Source organism: Genypterus blacodes, unplaced genomic scaffold (assembly GCF_046128005.1).
Source record: "Genypterus blacodes isolate CSIRO-AG114 ecotype Tasmania unplaced genomic scaffold, CSIRO-AGI_Gbla_v1 ptg000044l_1, whole genome shotgun sequence".
Taxonomy (NCBI): domain Eukaryota; kingdom Metazoa; phylum Chordata; class Actinopteri; order Ophidiiformes; family Ophidiidae; genus Genypterus; species Genypterus blacodes.
The window spans coordinates 1,115,577-1,140,863 of record NW_027466857.1 but is presented as its reverse complement, the minus strand read 5'-3'; the positions used below and the strand labels follow the sequence as shown (position 1 = coordinate 1,140,863).

Sequence of the window (25,287 nt, the reverse complement as noted above, 5' to 3'; positions counted from 1 at the left end):
CAGTTTCCTGTTCCTGAGGATGATGGACATTCATATCATCTTATGAGTCCACATGTGGCTGTGCAATGTTGAAGACCTCAGTGAGGTATGTCAGGTACCACAGACACTTCTTCCTCCATTCTGATAGAGTAAATAAGATCCCCAAATAAGATACTCCAAAATGGAATGAAAAAAATCAATTTTTTTATTTTACTATAATTACATTGAGACCATCTATTCAGTTCTTTGCTGAAGCACCTGTACTGATTACAACCTGCAAAAAAAGGCTGATCTCCCATTCTTCTCTGCAGAAAACTCAAGACAATGGTTCAGACTTGAAGGGTACTTCAGCACACACCTCCAACAAGGCGGAACAAGCAGAAACAAAATGTGTTGTGCTCCAATGAAATATGTAATATGTATATATATATACACAGTATATATTTTATTGATCCCATTCAGTGGGGAAATAAATCCTCTGCACATTATGGAAAAGGGCTGATTCAGCTTTATTACTACCAGCGCTCAGAGAAACTTCACATCAACGCTCACATCTGCCAAATATTTTGACTTTTTGTCATTTTGTCTTCACTTCCACATCTCTTTGACTTATGTCTGCAACATTAGGATCATGACCATTTATTTTATAATCCACTTAAAATAAGAAAATGACACTGAAAACTAGTAATTTAGTCGATGAGACAAATCTTACCTCCAGTTGAGTTTTTTTATTTTTCAATAACTCAAATGTTCTTTTCTTATAAACATATAAACACCATGGAAGCATGTTAGCTATAGCTGTTAAAGCACAGAAAAGGCTGAGCCACATATTCATACAGTCTGAAAATAGAATTGATGTATTTGCTAATGTAATAACATTCAGTGTTATTTAGATTGCAAGTTCATGGTTTATTTTTGACAACTCAAATCTAACACTCCTGAATGTTGAACTGAACTGAAGCAACTGGACAGCAGACCAAAGACATCCTTGATTACTTTACCCTGTTTCTTTCATGAAAATGTGCAAATGTGACAAAACAATGCAGGCTGCAGTATGATTCATCCAACTCAAGTCAGAAAAAGTTTATTTCTGTCATTTCTCGTTTGTTAAAACCATTTCTAAATGCCCAAGCAAGAAGTTGGAGCGAGAAGCCTTTCATCATAGAGAGAAGAGTGTGTATGTGTGTGTGGCCTGTTTAAGTTATCACATCTCGCTTCATTATCTGAACAGACAAACTGGCACAAAATTTCACTTTAGGTTGTCAACAGGAATTCTGTATTTTTCCACGAGTGTTTGTAATAACTACATGAACACTCAGAAAAGGTGTGGGTCATTATAAGTCTGCTTCAGTATTTTCTTCACAAGCCATCCATTGCACAAAGGTCAGTTGATTTAGAAAAAGGCCGACCCCAGATATTACACTAGCTAGTTTTGAGTGCTTGCTTAACTAAAATATGCCAAACCATGACATGAACACACAGTAAACAACCGAGGAACACAGAAGGTTCTGGATGGTGAAAGGAATTGGAAAAAAATTAAAAACAAAGAAAGACAATATAAATCGTACAATTCCACTGGCGTATAACTGTAAGGGCACTTCTGTCGTCCATTAGTGATGAATGGCAGCAGAGGTAGGCAGCGTGACTATGGCAGTGTACAAATCAAACATCATAGCAGTAAACCAGTACTACAACATACTGCATTGCTCCTCATGGTTACTCTCCATGTCACAGCTAATTATACTCTGACACAAGCTTACACTTGCTGTAAGGTAAGAGGATATTTGCTGCATTCACCAAATGCCAAACAATTATTCAAATAAAATCAACATTGAACAATTTCTCCCATGAAGCTGAACATTTCTAACAACTGATTAAGCTTTTAGTCAGGCCCAAATTAAATAAGTCACAACAGTGAGTTGAGTTGACACTTGTGTCCAAACAGTTTTCTTGGTTGTATTTTGTCTAAATGTAGTCATCATCAACAGGTTCCCCAGGTGTGTCACAGTGATGGAGGAAGAGGACCACCACTCTCTGAAACACTCCTATTTTGCTCTGTCGGCGCTCTGAGATTTCCTCCCCAATTGTCTCCATGCAGATATCAGCTGACAACTGGCCTTTACGTCGTGGGGCATAGATGGTGGCTAAAAAGGGGCAAAACACACACACCAAAATATCTTCAGCACTCATATCATCAGTTTGTCTTCACTGTACTGCTTAACACAGTGCAAAGGAGGGACTGGAACATTGAAAACCTCATTCCCAAAAAGCTGATGAGCTTCTAGCTGATAAAGCTCACCTCCAAATATTCTTAACTTTCCCTCCAACCCCCTTACACTGCAAGGCTTTTAGTCTTTTGAGAGGCCACATTATTCAAATTCATCTGTGTTCCGTTTTGAACTTTTATTGTGTTAAGCTTGAAGGAGCTCGCCGACACAGCACCCATTTAGTTATTCAATACCAAATTTGGCAAACATTATAGTGAAAATCCTAATACATACATATAAAACACATACATTTGGAGGTGTGTGAGTGTGGTTGCTGATGTGTGTCCTGCACTTACTGCTTTCATCATCCTCAAAGTCATAGCGAGCGTAGCTATTGGGATCAGCTGTTCTCAAGGTCCTAAGCCAGGGGAAGTCTGTAATCATGCTGTAAGGGGCACCATCAACCATTCCTAACAAAATGAGACGACATCACTGAGAAGTAAAAAATATTTTAAGGGACAAGAGCTTGATTGATGTGATATATCTGTGTAATTGACGAATGCAGAAGACACTACCCAGTACTAAATCAACAGTGTTAATATTTTTAAATTACAATGTAATGAGTCATTTTAGTTGCTAGATAACATTTTAATAGCTTTGACAAGAGCTGCATCACAGAGCTCAAGATGTTTGATTTAACAGATAAATACTGTGATACAGTGATATAAAAAGGGTTCATTTATTGTTTTCTGGTTCCGCTATCATTCAGATCTGCAGTGAACAGTCATTTCAACCAAATGATGACTGACAAAATCAGGAATTTTACACCTGAGTAATAATTTGTCCATTGACACACTTAATCAAATTCATGCTATGATGATGTCAGTGCAGTTTGCTGTATCTGATCTATCCAATCAGAGACTCATTTTCAGTTAAGGGGTGTGTCTGTCAGATAAAAGGCCGTCAAGATCAATTTCTGGGTTATGTAAGGACAGCAAGGAGGAATCAGCTTTAGAATGCACCAAATGTACAGGTAGATCTCAAAATATTAGAATATCATGAAAAAGTCCAATATTTTTTGTGACTCATCTCAGAAAGTGAAACCCATATATTATATAGATTAATAACACAGAGTGAAATATTTCAAGCCTTTATTTCAAAATTCAGTGTCTCAGAAAATTAGAATATAACACAAGATCAATCAAAAAAGGATATTTTAAACAGAAATGTCAAGCTTCTGAATGATGAATGTTCAATCAACATTTCAAGAAATAAAGGCTTGAAATATTTCACTCTATGTGTTATTAATCTATATAATATATGGGTTTCACTTTCTGAGATGAGTGACAAAGAATATTGGACTTTCTCATGATTTTCAATTTTTTTAAGATGTACCTGTATACATATGACACAAAGAAAGTTAGAGATGGAAATTGTTACTGTTGAAAAAAGTTATGTTATGTTACCATGTATGTACACCATTAGGGGCAAGCTGTTAATGTGGTGAGATCAATTTAATCAAGTTAGACATTGTGCATTACCATCTAGTGTATAGATGTCCCGGCCCCAGGGGTAGTTAGGATATTTCTTAACATCCTCCTCTGTTCTTGTGGCCTCTGGGAAGAACTCATACTTGATTAATTCCCTGAGGGAAACACAGACAGTTGGATTTTATATTGGACTTCTTCATCATTGTGATTAGACTTGTCATTTTGTGTACTGGATACCATGCTACATTTACCCATGTAAAGTCATTTTTGTCACCACCATCATTCATTTAGGCTGAGGATCTAATAATCACTGACTCAGCAAAGCAAAGGGCAACAAAAGACACACATTTTGATCAATCATTGAATGGCTGCTTGTTTTAAGGCAAAATACACACATCATATTACACATCAAACAAACTCTGAATTTTAAAAACACGTGGTAAAATCACTTTTCAAACTGTGAAGAAACATGTACCGCCAAAAAGGCAAGTTTTCCATGTATGTGTGCATGTAACGCAGGAGAAACTCATTAAAAAAACTCATTAAAACTGACAAATAAGGTTAGATTTCAAGACTTATTCAGCATTTAAGATCTACAAGTAGCTCCACCATCTGTACAAAGTTGCAGTGTAGCTCAAGGGACATGTCAGTGGTAAACATGGTCACGGTCTGTCCTGACGGTGCTCAGTTTTTCAAAGATAAACAGATAAGAACCTTCTGAAAGAGTGCCCTCTATGAAGCGCAACCTTTCAAGTGGTTGTCATTGCATTTGTGTGAAACATGTATGTGTATAGCATGTATGTATGTGTATAGCATGTTTGTGTATAGCATGAAATGTAAAGCATGTATTTGAAAGAAGAATTTCTCAGCCTGCTGAGACAATAAAGGTGTTCTTTGAATAGCTAATTGTAAATATCAAAATCAATTGTAGTAACACATTAGAAACATTTCTGCAAAGCGATATATCTGCACCAATGCCAACATACAATACAGGACCTTCAAAGATTAATTATGGCAAAGAGATACCGAAACAACAAAGGGTAATAATACATTGACACTAGGTGGACTTCTTTGTTTGAAGTTGCTACTCACTGGCTGATATTGGCTATTGTGTCCATCCAGCTGCGAATGCGGACCTTGTTGCGTATATTTGGAGGATTACTGAACTCATGGACTATAGCAATGTGATAAGGATATGGACCCTGGAACAGCTGGCGCTCCAAAGCGACAGAATCGATCTAGGAAGAAGGAATCAAAGTGGGAAGAAAGAGATAAAAGAGAAATAGTGTTAGCAAGCAAGAGAAGGGCAAAAAATAAGGCAGTTATTACAGAACAGAATTAAAGAGATATATATTTAAACATTACTTGTTCTGCATTGAAACATTGAACATTGAAGTTATTTGTGTAACAGATTTTTGTCTTTGTTGTTTTGTTGGATATGTTTATCATACAACATGAACTGCAAACATCTGGGGCCAAAAAATATTCAGTGCCTCACGTTTGCCACCAAAGTTATTGATGGGCACTGCTGATGAGATTTGGAGTATAAAGATGTGGCTAATTGTTCAATCGATACCGTTTTCCATGTCCAGCGTGGTGAACAGTATGATGGCAAACAACATAGGAAGAACTTTTCTCCAATTTAAGAAGCTGAATGAAAACAGTCCGCTTGAAATATTGTAACAATCCAATCACTTCTTTGTCCAGGCTATTTGTTTTACGTTTTTATATTTATTTTACGTGTTGGTTCTGTTCAATATGGAATAAAGCATTGGTGGATGTCCATTGCTTTTAACAGTTTCAACTTGTTTCACAGAAAATTGTGTTTTTAAAATTTGAGTGGCACCAATACTTTTAGCCACATCTGTCTATATGTGATGGATATATTCTATATACACACATACACACACGCAGCTCAATAAATTAGAATATCGCAGTCTTCCCTATGATTGTGTAGCCTACTGAACCCCACACACACACACACACACACACACACACACACACACACACACACACACACACACACACACACACACACACACACACACACACACACACACACACACACACACACACACACACACACACACACACACACACACACACACACACACACACACACACACACACACACACACACACACAAATGTTATGACATTAATATCAGACAAAGATAACATCAGTAAATAGAAAAAGCTGTTTTAAATGATGATTTCATTTATTAAGGGAAACAAGCTATCCAAAACAACCTGACCCTATGTGAAAAAGTAATTGCCCCCTTAACCTAATAACTGGTTGGTGGCAACAACTGCAATCAAACGTTTCCGATAACTGGAATAACTTCAGATCATTGTCCTGCTGCGTAACCCAAGTGGGCTTGAGCTTAAGGTCACAAACTGATGGCAGGACATTCATCAATTACAACAAGATGTCCAGGTCCAGAAGCAGCAAAGCAGCCCCAGACCCTAACCCTACCACCACCATGTCTGACTGTCGGTATGATGTTCCGCTTTTCGTCAATCCTCAGAATATTTTCCCTTGGCCTTTGTGTTCTTTTTGGTCAGCAGTGGTTTTCGCCTTGGAACTCTCCCATGGATGCCATTTTTGCCCAGTCTCTTTCTTATTGTTGAATCATGAACACTGACCTTAACTGAGGCAGGTGGGGCCTGTAGGGTTTAGATGTTGTTCTGGGTTCTTTTGTGACCTCCTGGATGAGGCGTTGATGGGCTCTTGGCGTATGGGGCATGATGTGTTACTTTTTGAGATCTTTAAGCCTACTTCATGATGTCAGACAGGTTCTGTTTAAGTGATCTCTTGATTCTGGCAGTAATCAGGCCTGGTTGTGGATAGTGAAATGGAATTCAACTTTCACAAAAAATTGATAAATCACAGTTCATTTATGATTTAACAAGGGGTGCAATTACTTTTTCACACAGGGTCAGGTTGGTTTGGATAGCTTTTTTCCCTTAGTAAATGAAATTATAATTAAAAAACTGCTTTTTGTATTCACTCAGGTTATCTTTGTACGATATGACAATTTGTTTGATAATGGTAAGAAACGTTTGAGTGTGACAAAAAAGCAAAAACAGAAGAAATCTGTAAGGGGGCAAATACTTTTTCACAGCACTGTAACTGAGCTAAAAAAATTGTAAATATACACTCATTCTACATTTGCAGGAATGTAAGTTCAAAGAAAACATTCCACAGGTAAACAGGTTAAGGTAACAAGTTAAGGCCTGATTTGGTATGAAAATGAGCATCCATGAAAGGCTCAGCCGTTTATGAGCAAGGACGGTTGAGGTTCACCAGTTTACGTAAAACTGTGTGAGCAAATTTGCCAACAGTTGAAGAACAATGTTTTTTCAATCCCTGATTGCAAGACATTTAGGGATCTCACCATATACAGTCCATAATATTATTAAATGATTCAGAGAATCTCTGTCTGTGTAGGCAATCACAAATGAATGCTCATGATCTTCCAGCCCTTAGACGCATAGCAATAAAAACTGGTAAGCTTCTGTGTCACCACTGGAGCTGGGTAACACTGTTACTTTCGTCAGTAAATGCAGTTTGTCGCTGCATCTACATTTGCAAGTTAAGACTGTACTACACAAAGAGGAAGCTATATGTCAACAACATCCAGAAATACAGCAGACTTCTCTGGGCTTGAGTACATCTGAAATGGACGGATGCAAATCTGTGTTGTGGTCTAATAAGTCAAGCTTTCAGATTGTTTTGGAAAATAATGGATGTTGTGTTCTGAGGACCAAAGAGGAAAAGGACCATTCTGATTGATACCAGCAAGGTTTAAAAGCTTGTATTCCTGTGAAGGCACAAATACTGCTGAAGAGTACATACACATTTTAGCGAAAAATATGCTGCCATCAAAACCACGTCCATTAGGACAACAACAACAGCATGGCTTCGTAGTAAAAGAGTGAAGGTGCTAGACTGGCCTGCCTGCAGTCCAGACCCATCTCCTATGGCAAAACATGTGGCGCATGAAGGGGAAAATTTGATAGGGAGGACAGTTGAGCAGCTAAAGTTTCATACCAAGCAAGAATGGGGAGAAAATTCCAGACACAAAACTACAACAAATAGTGTCCCCAGTTCCCAAATGATTGCAGTGCTGTTACAAGGAAAGGTGACGCAACACAGCAGTAAACAAGCCTCTGTCCCAAGGCATCGTTGAAATGAGTGTATATTTACAAAAAAAACAATTAAGTTGATCAGTTAAAACTCTTTATCGGGAACTTTCAAATCCCTGCTTTCTGTTTTCATTTGCATTTTATAAACTGTTGGGTATTTTTTGGGGTATTGGGATTTGTACATACATACATCCAGATTGCTATTGCAAACAGTTTCCCTGTTGTTTTTAGGTTTTCGCATGCAAGTTGCTCTGTGGACATGGATTTTAGATAATACAAAGTGTTTTACTACAGCTCTGGAATGGACCACACTTATTGAAAAATGACCCAAGTCTGAATTGCAGATAGCTGCAACAGACTGAATACTCTGTGGCGCTCAACCTAACTCCCCTCCCTGAGTTAAGTCCTCTCAGGTAGGTCTGAAGCCAAATTTTCATTTTAAACCCCACTTGCTCAAGTATATCTGAACACAGCCTTTCACTCCAAGACACTATCCATGAAGTGAACTAAGATTGCCAACCTGGTGCATAGGTCGCATGTATATGATGCGGTTCCTCTCAGGGGGCATCCGTAGAATCTGATCCAAGACCTGCTCCATGTCCAGCTTCTTACACTGGGCATAGTCGAACCTGTTCACAGTGGGAGCGCCCTCTATTCGCAGCTGCTTCAAAACCCTACATCTAGTGGCTACAGAGATGGAAAACACAAAGAAAGATGAGTTTCTTACATGGCAAAGACCCAGCACAAACTGCCAGGTATTATCTTTTACAACTCAACAATATATTGGACCGGTAGAGGATCTTTCAAGTAGCTTAATAAATGTCTTAACTATTGACTGCAGCACTAAGATAAGTACTGCATGATTAGCTCAGTCCTACTATTGGTCTTGAAATTGAAAACACTATTGCTGGTGAGAATCTGCAGGAGGGAATCACAGATGTAACAATGGCAGAGGCAAAAAAAAAACAGAACAAATGCAAGAAATCAGCCTATAATATGACAAAAGCACCTATTTATTAAACAGAGGTTAAGCCTGCCTCCTTGGAGGATGAATTCAAGGCTCAATTTAAACCTAGAATAACTCCAATTGTCATGTTTCTAATATGTTTAATTTTATATTAGAACACCACAAGTCTAGGAGTATTTTAAGTCTGTGCATGTAATTTTTTATAATAGCAGCTCAAAGGAGATTTTTAGTTTAGTACTAGGCTTAAGTCTTGTCTGTGAAACCAGTCCATAGTGTGTAAATAAATACAAACTCCATGTCCTAAAGTGGGGCTGTGAACACTCATTCTACGTACAAGGATCAACCTGGTGTGCAATGTCCATGGTAAACTACCCAGTTCTTTTCAAATACAAACGCTAAAAGGGTATTTTATGTCATTTCCTCTCATCGTTCAGCACAACATATACTGTACTTATCCAAATAATCATGTGTCCTCACAGCAACACTGCCACTACAGTGCATTGTGTCTTATGTATAATATTCAATGTACCCGTCACCAGCCTGTTGTGCTCACACTGTTGACATTAGAACACAAAATGAAACTCTAAATAACAAGTCACTGCTTACAACACCTAGAGAACAGGTCTCGCTCTGGGATCACATTAGCTGGAATATGTCAATTTAACCAGGATTGCATTCAGTTAGCCAACGGGTAAAAATATTATTGATCAAAATAAACGCAATGTTACAATATTAAACAATATTCAAATGGACTTGAAGGCTTCTTCAGTCCTGAATAAGATTTACTTTTCTTGGATACCATGAAATGGATGACTGAGAACCTTCACAGACATTGTCGAAGATTCAACATTTTTCCAATTGCCCAGACAACAAACGCATCATAGCAGCTGCAAGTTACAGCAGCAATGCCAGCCACAAAACAGAAGAATGATGTTTTAATAGAAAATCAATAATTCCCTCGGTTAAAATAATAATAAACAGAAATATCAAATATAAACCTTGTTCTCTCCCTCTCTCACAATCATAGAAGGCTTACCATGAATGAACATCATCTTTGGACAGTCTTTGAGGACCAGGTCAGTGATCCCGCAGTTGGTCAAAGTTATCCCTACAAGGTTCTTGCTCTTCAGAGACAAAACCTAAAAGAAGGAGATTTATTTAGTATGTGGCAATAAAGAGCTAAGCTTAGTGTTGTAAATATCAACTGTATATGTGTATATACATATACAGTATATGTTTTCCTGGCTCAGTGGTGCCGCGTCATATTAGGATTGAGCGTTCGATTATTGTTACAGCTGACCACAAAAGTTGATATCAGACCTTCCCATCTGAACATTTTTGCTAATAAGTGTTTCACATACTTTTATTACTCCGCTAACAGATATGGATTGGACCACCGCCATCTTGTGTAACAGTGATGACCGCTATGTTTCCCAACACCTTACCTAATGTCCCAATGTTTCTATTAGGCTCTTTCCATTAGAGATGCTAGAATTGACTGTGTCCTGACGCTCTCCAAGGGGGAGAATTGTAGACTGGGTCATTATCTTTTGACAGATCTAATGTCCAGCTAGTGTGTACTGTACAAACTCAAAGCTATTAAGAGCAGATGTCCTAAGAGATGTCCCCGGTCTCAGGGGCGCTGGACTTCGCATGTACTGTATACTGCTTTGTCATTAGTGGTGTAAAAGAAAATATGTCAGGACTCCCTGCAGTCACAAAGAGCAGGTTTGTTAGGTTTATATGTGATCTCCTTTAGATAGATAGGTAGATCAAAGCTACCACTGGAGTTTCTTTGGAAGGGGCCAACACTGCATCAGATGAGCTGAGCTCCTAATTATACATTTGAAAATGGCGCTTATTCTGTTAAAGAAAGAACCAAGGTGTGGAAAGTAGAAGAGCCCTGACGGTGTTACCAGGAGTACCACCATTCTATACTGAGCTCTTAAGAGAGTACTGATTTGGCCTGATGACTGAAGCCAATAACTCAATAAGTGAATGCAGTCAAAGAGGGAAGTATTTCCACAGGTGGGACAGAGACATGTAGCCTTAAAAGGTTGCCTGTTGTGGTCCATGATGCATCTCTTCATTGTGGCTGGACATTTAAAGCGTTCAGGTAAATGAATTGACGAACAATAAAATACATGAAATGAACTACACATTTTTCAGAAGACAAAATTGGTGTGCATACCTGTACATGGTCATCCTCAGTCACAGGGTCTGAGGTGCTGGTTGATTTGTCAGCCATTCGCTTCCTCCTTACAGCTACTCTAGGCCTGGCTCTTGAAAGATCTACAAGTGAAAAAATTTGTTTTACTCATTTAAATAAACAAAATAAAGCATGCACTCTGTTCACATGCAAAGTAGAAGTATTTCCTTTTTAGATATAGACTTTGTTTTTAAAACACATGTATGGTAAGTAATACAAGCTTACATAATAACAATGGCTGCCCCAAACTAGCAGAAGTGGAATAATGTGGCCTCATTAGTTTCACCTTGACAATGAATGAACACAACTGTTTATCTCCAATGATTTAAACAACCCGACTGTACAGGTCATGAGCCCAAGTCACTGTCCCCTCCTCTCCTTGTGTATTTTGCCAACGCGAGTATCACATTCCATAATTTAAATAAGTATTTGATCCCTTGCAGTTTTTATAAGTTTGCCCACTAACAAAGAAATGAACGGTCTATAATTCTAATGGTAGGTCAACTTAAACAGTGAGAGACAGAATATCAAAAAACTAATCTAGAAAATCACATCATATAAAAGTTATACATTGATTTGCATTTGAGTGAGAGTGAAATAAGTGTTTGATCCCCAGGCAAAACATGACTTAGTACTTGGTGGAGAAACCCTTGTTGGCAAGCACAGAGGTCAGACGTTTCTTGTAGTTGGTCGCCCGGTTTGCACACATCTCAGGAGGGATTTTGGTTCACTTCTCTTTGCAGATCCTCCCCAAATCCTTAAGGTTTCGAGGCTGTTGCCTATGGGATTAAGGTCCAGAGACTAGCAGGGCCACTCCATGACCTCAATGTGCTCCTTCTTTCGCCACTCCTTTGTTGCCTTGGCCGTATGTTTTGTAATATTCTGCTGGAAGAGCCATCCATGACCCATTTTCAGCGTCCTGGCTGAGGATGTCGCCCAAGATATCACGGGACATGGCCCCATCCATCTTCCCCTTTACAGTATGTGGTGGAGTCGTCCTGTCCACTTAGCAGAGAAAACCCCCCAAAGCATAACTTTTCCACCTCCATGCTCGAAGTGGAGTTGATGGCAAAGAGCTTTATTTTGGTCTCATCTGACCACATAACCTTCTCCCAAGCCTCCTCTGAATCATCCAGGTGTTCATTGGCAAACTTCAGACGGGCCTGTACATGTGCCTTCTTGAGCAGGGGGACCTTGCGGGCGCTGCAGGATTTTCATCCATTACAGCACAGTGTGTTACCAATGTTTTTCCTTGTGACTGCGGTCCGAACTGCCTTGAGATCATTCACAAGTTTCTCCTGCTTGCCGATGTTCTTGTAGCCCAAGGGTGTCAAACTCAAATACACAGTGGGCCAAAATAAAAAACTGGGACTAAGTCGCGGGCCAGGCTCCATATTTCTTGAAAAATGGACTTCAATTGTGCATGTTTCCCCTTCTCTCCAGATATGAAAATCAACTTTTTCTATGGAAATGTACTTAAGTTTCGCTTAAACATTAAGTCTGGAACAGGCACAGCTTAATATTATAAATAGGCTCTTATTTTATCCTAATGCCCTTTATTGCTTTGCACTATCCACTTTCCTGCTGTAACAAGTGAATATCCCTGTTTTGTCATTTTCAGTTGCCTGCTCAAAACAATAAAACTTGAATTTATTAATACATCATCTGCAGTTTTCTGCAATATACTCTTTGCTCTTTGTCTCCAATACGTGTCCATACTTGTAACAAGGTCAGTTTGGCTGCAAGTATAATAGAGAAGGAAGTAGGCAGTTGGCATAGATTGGTACAATAAGGCACCACATTGAAAACATCTATACCTCTATCTTAAACAACTAATTGATTGAACGTCACCTCACACCCTCTTTCTATCCCATACATGCATTTATCATGCTATGGTAATGGATTGTCCATTCTTACCTGCTTCAGGAAGTAGGGATAAAGAAGACATTCGGGTGCAAGACCGGGTCAAAGGTCGTCTGGGAACAAAGTCCTCTTCTCGGCCCCAAACATGTTGTGAGGTTGAAGCATCAACCGAGTGTGATACGAGAGCATCTGGCTGGCTGTCTCCTTGTCTATCTGCTAGCTCTGCTATTCTGGCAGAATGGTTTCCATCAACCTCTCTGGGCTGCACACTGTCCACACTTCGAGCATCAGTGTTGTGCCTCGCCCCGACACCCCTTGTGCAATTTTCCACAGTCCTTCCACAAAAAGAGGTCCTCCCAGTTCCTGTTGCTGTAGTTATTCCTCTTTGGCTGGTCCCTGTCAACACTCTCCCCGATCCAGCTGCCCGACGTGATGTGGCTTCCCCAGCTCCAACCCTGCCCAAAGATCCAGGTCCTTGCCTCACTACAGTCCTTCCTGCTTCTTCAACATTGACAACTCCTTGTACTGTGCCACTTTCAACACATTGCCTTGCATTAGAGCCCCCAGTTTCAGTAGTAATTCCTTTATTACAAGTCCTCTTGTTACTCTCAGTAGCAGCCTTCATATCAGCCTTGATCTGTTCACTGGTAACTTGACAGCTTTTTTCACAGCTGTTCTCTGACAACTGAGTCCTCGTTTTGGTCACTGATGCTGGCGTTGCTAGGTTGCTGCAGCGCCGCAAGGGTGTTTTTCCTTTACCTGTGGAAAAAAATTAAAATAAAGAATATCAAAGGTGCCCTCCCAAATGTGAAATTCTATACTCAGCTCATCAAACACACTACTCTGAACACTGGGTATGTTCTCAATGTGCTGACACCTTCTGTAAAGGAAGCCGATTGCTGCAGACACGAAGTTGGTATTAGCCTTGTAACAAGGCCTTCCTCTTCTTCACTATCAGAGTCTGAGAGAACAAGTGGAGACTTGGTAACCATGGTGCCTGCTGATCTTGTTGGCTGGACTAAACCACTAGGACCTAGAGTTGATGGGGGAGACATCAAAGGACAATATCATTGACATTTATAATACAAAATATTTTCAAGATTATCCTGTATATGCAGTAGATGATAACAAACACGGTCTTGTGATAGTCATTTCAAAATCGTACCATGAATAGATTGTTCTTGAGAAAAACAGAATGTCAGTAACCAGGCAATATGTGCCTGTAAGGCAGAGCAAGCACATCTCAAATACAAATTTGACTTTAAATGACTACTGACCTTTGGAAAATAATTCACAAAGAAGATTAAACTGACACACACACACACACACACACACACACACACACACACACACACACACACACACACACACACACACACACACACACACACACACACACACACACACACACACACACACACACACACACACACACACACACACACACACACACACACACACACACACACACAGTAAATTGCCCCCTTACAGATTTCTTCTGTTTTTGCTTTTTTGTCACGCTTAAATGTTTCAGATTATCAAAGAAATTGTAATATCAGAGAAAGATAACCTGTGTAAATACAAAAAGCAGTTGTTAAATGATAATTTCATTTATTAAGGGAAAGAAGCTTTGCAAACCAACCTGACCTCATGTGAAAAAGTACTTATCTTTGTCTGATAAAATTTGTTAAAATTTGTTTGATAATCTGAAACATTTAAGTGTGACAAATGTGCAAAAACAGAAGAAATCTGTAAGGGGGCAAATACTATTTCACAGCACTGTACATATACACAATCAACATTCCAATTCATACCAAAGATGGTCAATGGTTATGAGGTCAGGGCTCTGTGCAGGCTAATTCCTGTGCACCAAACTGGTCAAACCATGTCTTGTTGTATATGAACATCGCTTTATACATAGGGACACAATCCTGCTTGACCAGTCCTGTCTTTCCCCAAACTGGGGAAGCACACAATTGTCTAAATTGTCTTTGTATGCTATAGCATTCAGAATATTCTTCACTGGTAAAATTCTGTAAATCCGCCCCTCCTCTACCAAACTTTACGCTACGCACTATGCATTCCAGTAGATAGCATGAAAGCAGTCAAACCCACATACTACATCCATAAGACTGCTAGAAGAAGAAGCGTATTCAATCACTCCAGAGAACATGTTTCCACTCCAGTGGAGGCATGCTTTAGTTTACTCCACCCAATGCTATACATTGACATAGTGATTGTAGGCTTGTGTGCAGCAGCTCAGCCATGGAAACCCATTTCATGAAGCTCTAGAGTCTAGACACACAATTCTTGTGCTATTGTTGGAGAAAAGGAGAAAGGGAGCAGATCCAAACCTGCTTTCTCCTCATCAGCAGAAGGTGGAGTTTCAGTAGGACGACTGGGCCCTGGAGCAAGCTCCTCCGCTATAACTCCCTCTCCTTTTCTTAGGTCTATCTGGGGCCCAGAGTCAATGTTCTCTTCTTCCAAGATCACCTCGTCCTCTTCTTCCTCCTCATCTTCCAATCCATTCACCTCCAATGGTGCTGTGAACGACAATCATGTACATTGATTTGTAGTCCCTTTCAAAGCACTTTTAAACAATGTTTGGATTCCATCCCATAACAATTTAACCCTTTGTGTGTCTATAAAAAGAAAATAAATCCAAATAAAATACCTTAATGGCAATGTCTGATCCCACATGTTCAATCTCTAACCATAACTTTGAGAACACACAACTGAAATGTGGAACTGGTAAGTCATAAGGTGTCAGTTACCAGCAGTCACCATCAATATCTTCATTAGTTACAATTCACTGCTTCTTTTTTGTTTTTCTTTGTTTTACAAAACACAAACCAAATCTGTGTATTCTGTGTTACTATAAGATTGTTTTAAGTGGTTGGTAATTCTGAGAAACTGTTTTAATAGGCCATGATATTCCCATCTGGTGAAATGCTTTCAAGTGCATTATTTGCAATTGTGGTGGAAAACAGAGCTTAGCCAGTTTATATGTAGAAAATATCAAAAGAACACATACAAGTGTGAGTTTTTAAGTGCCTAATCCGGCATTTAAGCTAAAGTTTGCCAAACCTGATAGTAACATCATAGAAACTTAGAAATTTACTAAGATGTCTGGTGATTGAAAAGTTCTACTCTCACACACTTCATACTCCTACGCCACATAACCCTACTTGCCATTTTGCTGCTGATGGTGTTGTTGCTGTCTTTGGTTGTTAATGTTGTTGTTGATAGGTGGAGGAACAGGAGGCAGGTTGGCATCATTGTTGTGGTGGTGGTTGTTGTTGTTGTTGTTATCGTCGTTGTTTGAGTTCTGGTTACTGACCAAAGCTGAGGATACTCCAATGCCAGTTCCTGCACTCAGGCCCACCCTGGCGCAGCCCTGACACAGCCGAACACACAAACATACAGTTGGGGAAAAAAACAGCTGATTGTATCCTTTTTACAGGATTCCTTGGTTTGCATTATTTTGGGCCTGTTATAAAATAAAAATAAAAAGTAATGTAGTAAATAGTAAAGGTTGGTTTGGGTGGGTCCAAAAGAGAGGGGTGTGTGTGTGTGTGTGTGTGTGTGTGTGTGTGTGTGTGTGTGTGTGTGTCTGTGTGTATACCTTTGGAGGTTCTCTGAACATCTGGTCCAGACAGATAAATTCCAGGCTTGGCAGTAATTCTATGAACTGGGAAAAGGATTCCAATTTGATGGCATGACAGCGAACCAGAGTAAGATCGGCAAGGCGGCCCCATCTGGACTGATCTGAATACAAAACCCAACAGACAGTGCAGTCAATTACATGAAGAGAGACAGAAATAAAGCAGGAAAACAAGAGTGTTGTGAAATAGGACAATATTTGAAATGAAAACACAATAACAGACATGCGTTTGTTGAATGAATTATGTAATTTAACATTGAGGAACATGACAACAAACATGACAACACATGTTAGACTTTGAATATCTCATCATATTCAGTACATAATACAATCAAAAAGATTTAGAGAATCTGGAGAAATCTCTGCGCAACGGACAAGGCCGAAAATATTGGATGCCGTAATCTTTGGGCCCTCAGGCAGCTCTTCATTAAAAACAGGCATGATTCTGTACAGAAATCACTGCATGGGGTCAGGAACCCCTCCAGAAATCATTGTCTGTGCCATCCACAAATGCAGGTTAAAGCATGAAACATAAACGCCGCCGTCTTCTCTATTTTAAATTGACTGAGGCAAAGTGGAACGACACTAGCCTGCCTGCAAATGTAAATCCAAAATTACCTTCTTTTTTTTTCTCAAAATGGTGTGTTTGATATGTTTTCTATGTGTCTATGAGTGTGAGTGTGTATCTGTGTTTTACCTGTGATCCAGTGATGAGGGTTATGCAGATGAGGACAGTTGTAGATCAGTAGGTATTTAATGTTTGTCAACACCTCATTTACGACCTTCATGCCGATGTCTGTGATGATGCCTGGGTTCTCAATAACATCTGCTAGACCATATTTCACCAGCTCTGAATGACTCATCTTACCTGCACACACACACAGAAATTTTTGTTATTGTATAGGGTTTACAAACATTTTTTGTGTCAGCAATATTTCTGCTTTTTCCACATTTGGCAGATGGCTTAACTGAAGCAGAGCTAATGAGCAACCCTATAAGTAAGCTAGTTGAATACTGTAGTGAAGGTTAGCAGAAGGAAGCATGAAACAAATAGAGACAGGGACATTTCATGCCCTGCACTCTTTGGGCCTGGGGATAATCTTTGGGAGCAGGAACTTACACTGCAGCAGGAATTCATCCACGAAACCCAGGTGTAGCGTCTCAAACTGAGGGAACTCGAGTTCAGCCATCTTCAAAGCTGAAAAGACTCCATCTTTAGTCAATGAAGGCTGAATACGCAACTCATGAAGCCTGGCAAATGCAAAGAAATCATGCAATTACACACAATGATTCATGTCTGCCCCTAACAAGATATTAAGGAATCGGGGAAGTGAGCATTTTTGCTGTTGGCATCATTTCTCCAAATCATAACATGATTTCAGATCAATCAAGAAAAAAAAATGGAGAGAGATTTTAATTTGAGTTGAACCTGCGAGCAGCAGTGATGATGAGATAGCCAAGGTCCACCTCCAGAGCATTCTTACAGGCTCCAAACACAATGGTATGGAGATTTCGAAATCCTCCTACAGAAACATATAGACAGCATTACAGAACATTACCACACAGCAGCGCATTGCGTGTTAATCCAGCAATCTTCTTCTTGTAAATCTCAAGTATTAAATATTTCTCTAAAATAACTGACAAAAGTAAGCCCTTATTTCAGATTTAATAGAACTGTATCACTGTTTCAATCAAGTCTATAATACATGTATCAATTCATTTCTTAAAGGGTAGAGGAATGAGTCCTGTCTGAAGCAAGTCTACCTAAAACAAACTATAATTCATAATTTCATTCACAAGACTAACATGAAACTTAACAAAAACAAACGAACCAATGATCAATAAAAACAAATTGCAAAAAAACAAAAACAAAAACCAAAACAAATGAACAGCTAACCTGATCTCCAGCTGTCCTCCACTACATGTTGGATCAGCCCTCCCAGGAAGGGAACCCTGACCAGCTCTAGCTGTTCCAAGTTCCGAGCTGATGCCAGGCCAGTTACAAGGGGAACATATTTGAGGGAATTGGTTGGTCCTGCACAGTTACGCATGACAAAAGTTCTCAGGCTCACACACAGAAAGTCCTTAAATGGCTGTGGTTTAGTAAGACGAACCCACTTCAGGTAAAGGTGGCGCAGCATGGACACACAGGGGATCTCTGGGACATTCACACCTAAAAGAACCAAAGACTATGTGAACTACAGATACAAACCAGCAGTATTATTATTATTATTGAAGGATTGTCACTCCGGGTGACAGCATGAATTAGCATGTATTTGAGAGCTTTTTAGGTTTCCAATATTTTAAAGATAGATATGACAATTGAAAAAACACTACAATACGTTTTGTGTGTTTTGTGTATTCCTATTCGATGGATACCAGAATTCTACACACACCACATTTGAAAAGCTTTTTGCAATGTTAAACATGACATGTTACAACAATGACAAAACAGTTGCATTGTGTCAGTTGATCTAAGTGAAATGAAAACAAGAGTAACACATTATAAATCAGAGTCACATGCTGAATTTCATAAAGGTGTTCTGGGTTGCACTCTACTGGGATAGCCATGGTTTGTTATCCTACAGAATAAACTCATTTTTGAAAGTTAAGAGTAAACAGAGTGGTTCAAAGGAATTAGGATTAGGTGAACCATGGAACATAGTGAAGAGAAAAAGGTAATGCAGTTGTAAATCAACTGATTCAGGCCTGTAAGAGTCTTATTTGGAGTCTTACACAATCTGGGTATACAACACTTCTTCTTTCACTTTCACTACACAAACAACTAAACTTCCAATCCTATTACTTGTCTATTCATGCTTCCTTCCTCATACTAACTTACTCTAATATGAGGGTTTTGACTGTATAGGTCCCTAGCTTATATCACCGTTTCTTTATCTCCTTTTGCATCTTGTCCACATATGTATGACATTTCCTAGGTCTTATAAAAAACTATTTCCTTTTCCTCTCTATTTTTCTTTTCTCCCCCTCTCCAAAAGGTCTCATAACTGTATGCTCATTGTCATGTCAAAAGAGCAGCTAGGTAGTATGAGGAAGGGGCATGATGTTCCCTGCAACAATTAAGTATACAGAGAGCTTGGCAAATCTTTCTACACATACATTTCAGTTAGCAGATATATATTAAGTAATTTATTTTCCAATAAGGGGTCAAGAAGCAATATAATGCACAAGGATCTCCACGCTTGCTTCTGTGGTTCACAGCTCACACTGTGGAAAGTAAAGCCATCAACCATGAAAATATTGCATCTATTCTAGCTCTTAGCAGCTATGATGATTCTCCTGTGAAAGATGGTACCTGGCACACAGCAGTGCTGCATCAGCACCGCATACACAGCCACAAGTTAACATCCATCTGTCCATAGAGAAGTTAGCAGCAAATCACCGGGCACACAACTATCCTAATATGTAATGTGGCTACAGAAATTGTTATGAATGTTGGCAGATGTTGGCATTGTTGGCATTGTTGGTCATATTATATCAAACTGCAATGCCAAAAGAATAGAATAGACTATATACAGTTAGGCTTTGGTTACATCAGTATTTGGACATTGACACAATTTTGGCTCTTTGCACCACCACAATGGACTTGAAATTAAACAATCAAGATGTGCTGTAAGTGCAGAGGTTGAGCTTTAATTTGAGGCTATTCACATCCAAATCAGGTGAACGGTGTAGGAATTACAACCATTTCTATATGTTCCTGCCCATTTTCAAGGGACCAAAAGGAATTGGACAAATTAACAATCATAGATCAAATTGTCACTCTTAATAATTGGTTGCAAATCCTTTGCAGTCAATGACAGTCAGGAACCCACAGACATCACCAGACGTTGAAATCCGGCCCTGGTGATGCTCTGCCGGGCCTCTACTGCAACTGTCTTCAGTTTCCGCTTGTTCTTGGGACATTTTCCCTTCATTTGTGTCTTCAGCAAGTGAAATGAATGCTTAATTGGACTTAGGTCAGGTGATTAACTTGGCCATTGCGTAACATTCCACGTATTTGCCTTGAAAAACTCTTTGGTTGCTTTCACAGTATGCTTCAGGTCATTGTCCATCTGCACTGTGAAGCGCCGTCCAATGAGTTCTGAAGCATTTGACGGAATATTGGCAGATAATATTGCCCAAAACACTTAAGAATTCATCCCGATGCTTTTGTCAGCAGTCACATCATCAATTAATACAAGGGAACCAGTTCCATTGGCAGCCATACATGCCCACGCCATAACACTACCACCATCATGCTTCACTGATGAGGTGGTATGCTTTGGATCAGGGGAATTTCTTTTCCTTCTCTATACTTAGACTCTAAGCCTATGTTCAAACTTTTTTGGATGCTCTCAACTGTTGACGTTTTAGCCCTTTGCATTGTCTGTTTGTTTGCTTCAGTTATGCTGTTTACTCACCCACTAGATGCAATGTCTGTATTTTTGCAGTTATAGGAATGGTCAGTTTGTTCTCGGCAGGAATCGGAAAAGCCCCATTACGATTGCGAAACTTTCCCAGTATGTGGACCTGTGGCATGTAGTTCCATATGGCTTCCACAAGTTCCAAATGGGACGTCTCCACACCCTGAAAATAACAGATCAAAATGTTGTTAGGGCTCTATGATTTAAATGCAAACGCAATCGTTGAATCACAAGCGAGAGAGAGAGGGAGAGAGCGAGAGAGAGAGAGAGGGTGTAGTCCTTGTGTCTGTGAGCACACACTTGACACTATTATTATTGTGATCTGTGACGATGGTGCAGTAACATGCCTCTGCTGTCAAATGTCATGAGAGACCTTGAAAACACCTGATTTGCATATCGCAATTCCGTGTAGGGAATACTAACATACTAACCAGCAAATTGGGACACGCTTGCAGTGCCTCCAGTACTCCAGGTATACTGAAAGCCTCGTAGCCTCGGACTCGTCTCCTCTCCAGGTATCGAGGATGGAGGCCATACAGCTGCTCCAGATCTGGCATTTTCTTCAGAAGGAACAAGAAGCTGCCGTCTGTGAAACCTAGAACAGAAAACACACCCACATGCCAGTCATGGAGCATTACTGTGTTTTTAAGACAGACAGACAGACAGACAGACAGACAATGTGGGCGTGTAAGTAATTATATGTAATTATAAGTAAATATTATAATTGTACCTTATTTGTAAAAATACAAGTAGTAGTAGTAGTAGTGGACATTTTGTTGTTGCAGAGGTAGTAGTATCAAGACTAACCCTTACCTGAAGGCATGTACTCCCACCAGCGACCAGCACATAGATCAACAACTTTGAGCACTCGCAAGTAGAGAGTGACAGCTTCACGAAGCTTTCTGGACAGACACTCCATACACATGATGTCCTTCATGGGAAGGTACCTACAAAACACGTATACAAAGTATGATTAAGACTCTATCCATTCCTAAGCACTTCATATGAATGAAATGAAAAAGACCTGATGAAGCTTGAGCGTTCTCATCATTTCACTATATTAATATCTCATTCCTTTCAATGTCCTGCATTATATATAGTGTGTGCTATTCACAAATGAATTTTGTGTGACCCAAATGAAGACCATGTGAAAACATAGCTTCCATTCTTGGAGTATTGTGTATATTCAATAAAGTAAATACTAAACCTGATCTGGATTTTCTACAGTATGGTGAACTTTTTCCCTTATATGTGGATATGAAATATTGCAGATATGAAATATTGCAGTGACCTTCTTTAATTTGCATGTAATGACAATCATAGACTTCAATACAAAAGACAATTCAAACATTCGTTTTTTACTACTTAAAACATGAACAAGTAAAACACTATGTTGATTTACATATCTCAACTATAAGTGTTTTGTTTAAACTTTCTGTGAAGGTGTTGGGGGCAACACACACACACACACACACACACACACACACACACACACACACACACACACACACACACACACACACACACACACACACACACACACACACACACACAAGTTGAGTTTTGATAATTTAAGTTGTGTTTGCTTTAAGATTTGAAGATTTTCTCACGTAAGTCTTTTACAAGTGAATGACTAAATAAATGCTAGAATTAGACGTCGACTCATTTTTGCTTGTTAGTTTTTTGGGCTGGTTACAATTGACCATTTCTTGTGTATTGTGCAGAATAAGCATATGTAAGTCATTAAAATCAATGTTTTTCAGCTGTACTGTGAAAATGTTGAGGCACGTGGGATCTTGTGATTTGGTTCATGTGCACATGACTTGACAAAATACTTGAAAACAATTAGATATTTTGCAACACAAGCCCTAGAGTACAGTACAGTAACAGTAAACATTACCTGAATATGTGACACAGGACTTCGTGAGACAGCTCATTGATGTAGTCTTTGGGATCGCTGTGTCTGAGGAACAGTTCCCCTCCACCACTGACCCCTACAGGCTGCAGTTTAGTGGTTTTCTTCTTTGGGCCCATCACGGCCGAGTCAAGGATCAGAGTTATAAGTGCACTTCCTCCCTCCTGCAGTCTGGAAGGCCTGTTTTACTGGCATAAACCTCAGCTCTGAACAAACATACAGGACAAGACATAATGGGTGTGAGGGAATAGGAAACACACCCCAAGTAAAATCACATGAATACTCTCATCCTGTCCAAAAGCCCTATATTTGATCAAACATGCCCAATTACTCATATACTTTGTGTGTGTGTGTGTGTGTGTGTGTGTGTGTGTGTGTGTGTGTGTGTGTTATATCCTCAGCTTCTCTGTCACTTACTTCAAATAGTACTGACGGGACTGGTCAAACTAATCAAATGCTTAACTCGTGTTTTGAGGCTTTACCAGATGCTAGAGAGCAGAACAGAGATGTTGCTGAAAAGCCTCAGTGGCGCAGTCCTTTGGGTTGAATTCTTCATGTTATAAATTGCCTTATAAATATAGTGTGACTTGGCTAACTTACGTTAAGAAATTCTACTAGGTACATACGAACAGCTACAGATAAGGCATGAATATACAATATACAACAGTATCCCTCTGTTAGCCATCTAACATAACGTAGCTTTAACTAAGTGACCGTTGTTGCGTAGTTTGCTATGTGAAAAGGACGTTAAATCCAGTCACACTGGTTCATGAGACAAAATGCAAAAAGTGTAAGCTAATCAGGCGTTAGCATAGCTAGCAAAGTCATCAAGTAGTACAGCTACACACAAAGACACCGGTAAATAATGCAACAAGAAGATATGAAAACCATGTAGGTCGAGGCCACAGACCCTGGTGCCGTTGGTGTTGACCCTTCTCTCTAAACTGTTACACGAAACAAAGCCATGGAGCTGATGCAGTAGTGGAGCCACCCTGGGTACAGCACAGTGCTAACACAGAGCTGCCTCCCCCTTTAAAGCGAAAACTGCTGCTTTCGCGACTTACTCTCTTCCGCTTATTCTTCTGACCTCCTTCTTCTCGTTGTTATTATGGTTGTTGTTGATTGCGTCGCCGTTCTTCTTCTTTTGTTCTTCTCGTTGTTCTTGTACTTCCACTTCTGCTTCTGCTGCTTTTTCTTCTTCTACTGCTGCTGCTACTGTCGGTGGTGATTTCTCTTCTTCTTCGTCTTCTTCTTCTTTTAATTTCCAGCTGACTTTGCTGCCGTACGTTGGTCCGGAGTTACGTTTCATTTAAATTATGTAACCCAGTGTCTACTACTATTGTTTATGTTTTGCTCTCCTGTCTTTATGGAGTAGATGACCACACCAAGTCAGCTAAACTGAAGCAAGGTTGATACTTTCTATTTCCCCACATGCAGTACATGTTCCATTGCCCCTGATCAAACTACTTCCCAGTCCACAATACGCCAACCTTATTCTGCTTAGAATTATCTCCTCTTATAATGTGTTTGGATGCCATAGAATTGCCTGCCTCTGTTCTGAGTCTCCCTCAGTCTTTGCCACCTCCTGCTGACCCACCCAACACATTGTCCCTATAGGATAGGAGCAGTCCTAGCTGCTATATCAGCTGTTTTGTTCCACTTTATGCCCACAACAACAGACCCATAAATGTTGAATCTGGTTTCAAACATCTCCCTTCAGCAACCCTCCCCTGTGGCAGGAGGCTGAGGTCCATCAGGACCAAAACCTCATGCCACAAATACAGCTGCTTCCCTTCCGCAGTGAGCCTCATCAACAAGGCCAATTGTTCTGATTGTATGGTCTTCCACTGACCATACAATCAGAACTATTTGTACTTGCACATTTGGACCTTGTAACTTGCACGTTTGATTTATTTTAATTTGATTTATTTATTTAATTTTGTGTGTTTTCATTAAATTGTTTGCACAGTTGTATGTTGATCGCACCAACATACAAGTGAAAACTTACTTGGCAATAAAGCTCTTTAACAGCCCAAAGAGCAGCACCTGAATCTGAGCAGACTGTAAATATACAATTTTACATTCCTCAACCCAATTTAAGACCTAAAATAATCCACACAAATCCAGATGTACTGTATATGAGCTATCCATTCAGCACGTACTGCAGCAGAGCTTCTCCTGGCTCAGTGACCTGTGCTTGTGCAGGATACTGCTGTGATGGCAGCAGCATGGCTGGGGCCTTTATTGTCTGTTCACAGCTTCACAGGGCTTGAGGGTGATTTTGCTGGCTTGGCCCTAGCTTGTCAGACAGTAGCTCGGATAGGAAGAGATCAGAATCAGAATAGCTTTATTGGCCAATTAAGTTAACACTTAAAAGGAATTTGCTCTGGTCCTTGGTGCGTTTCACATATAACATAT

The 25,287-nt window shown here is 39.7% G+C and overlaps 1 protein-coding gene across 3 annotated transcripts; it reads right to left on the bottom strand.

Moving 5' to 3' along the window:
* Window positions 1-694: 694 nt before the first annotated feature.
* Window positions 695-24,108, bottom strand: fbxo38 (F-box protein 38). Of its 3 annotated transcripts, none has more exons than XM_076149215.1 (21): window positions 23,934-24,108; window positions 22,855-23,075; window positions 21,768-21,901; window positions 21,386-21,549; window positions 20,952-21,117; window positions 18,425-18,700; window positions 17,957-18,050; window positions 17,648-17,778; window positions 17,225-17,395; window positions 16,489-16,631; window positions 16,056-16,260; window positions 15,218-15,406; window positions 13,741-13,896; window positions 12,918-13,622; window positions 10,983-11,083; window positions 9,828-9,930; window positions 8,345-8,511; window positions 4,769-4,914; window positions 3,728-3,831; window positions 2,543-2,656; window positions 695-2,123 (listed from the first exon to the last, which is right to left on the bottom strand). In XM_076149215.1, exons 2-21 carry the CDS (start codon window positions 22,986-22,988, stop codon window positions 1,945-1,947), a joined length of 3,582 nt encoding a protein of 1,193 aa, XP_076005330.1. In that variant the 5' UTR covers window positions 22,989-23,075; window positions 23,934-24,108; the 3' UTR covers window positions 695-1,944. The 3 variants fall into 3 exon arrangements, 2 of the variants coding, with proteins under 2 accessions (XP_076005330.1, XP_076005331.1); XM_076149216.1 differs by lacking the exon at window positions 23,934-24,108 and adding an exon at window positions 23,780-23,908; XR_012963330.1 differs by lacking the exons at window positions 695-2,123; window positions 2,543-2,656; window positions 8,345-8,511.
* Between the last annotated feature and the right edge of the window lie 1,179 nt (window positions 24,109-25,287).

Excerpts from the sequence above, each read along its gene's own strand:
- fbxo38 (XM_076149215.1), bottom strand. The coding sequence starts at position 22,988 with ATGGGCCCAAAGAAGAAAACCACTAAACTGCAGCCTGTAGGGGTCAGT. Across the intron at positions 21,118-21,385 it reads AAGCGTGTCCCAATTTGCTG|GGTGTGGAGACGTCCCATTT; the intron begins GTTAGTATGTTA and ends TGTTATTTTCAG. Across the intron at positions 13,623-13,740 it reads ATCGGCTTCCTTTACAGAAG|GTAAAGGAAAAACACCCTTG; the intron begins GTGTCAGCACAT and ends TTTTTTCCACAG.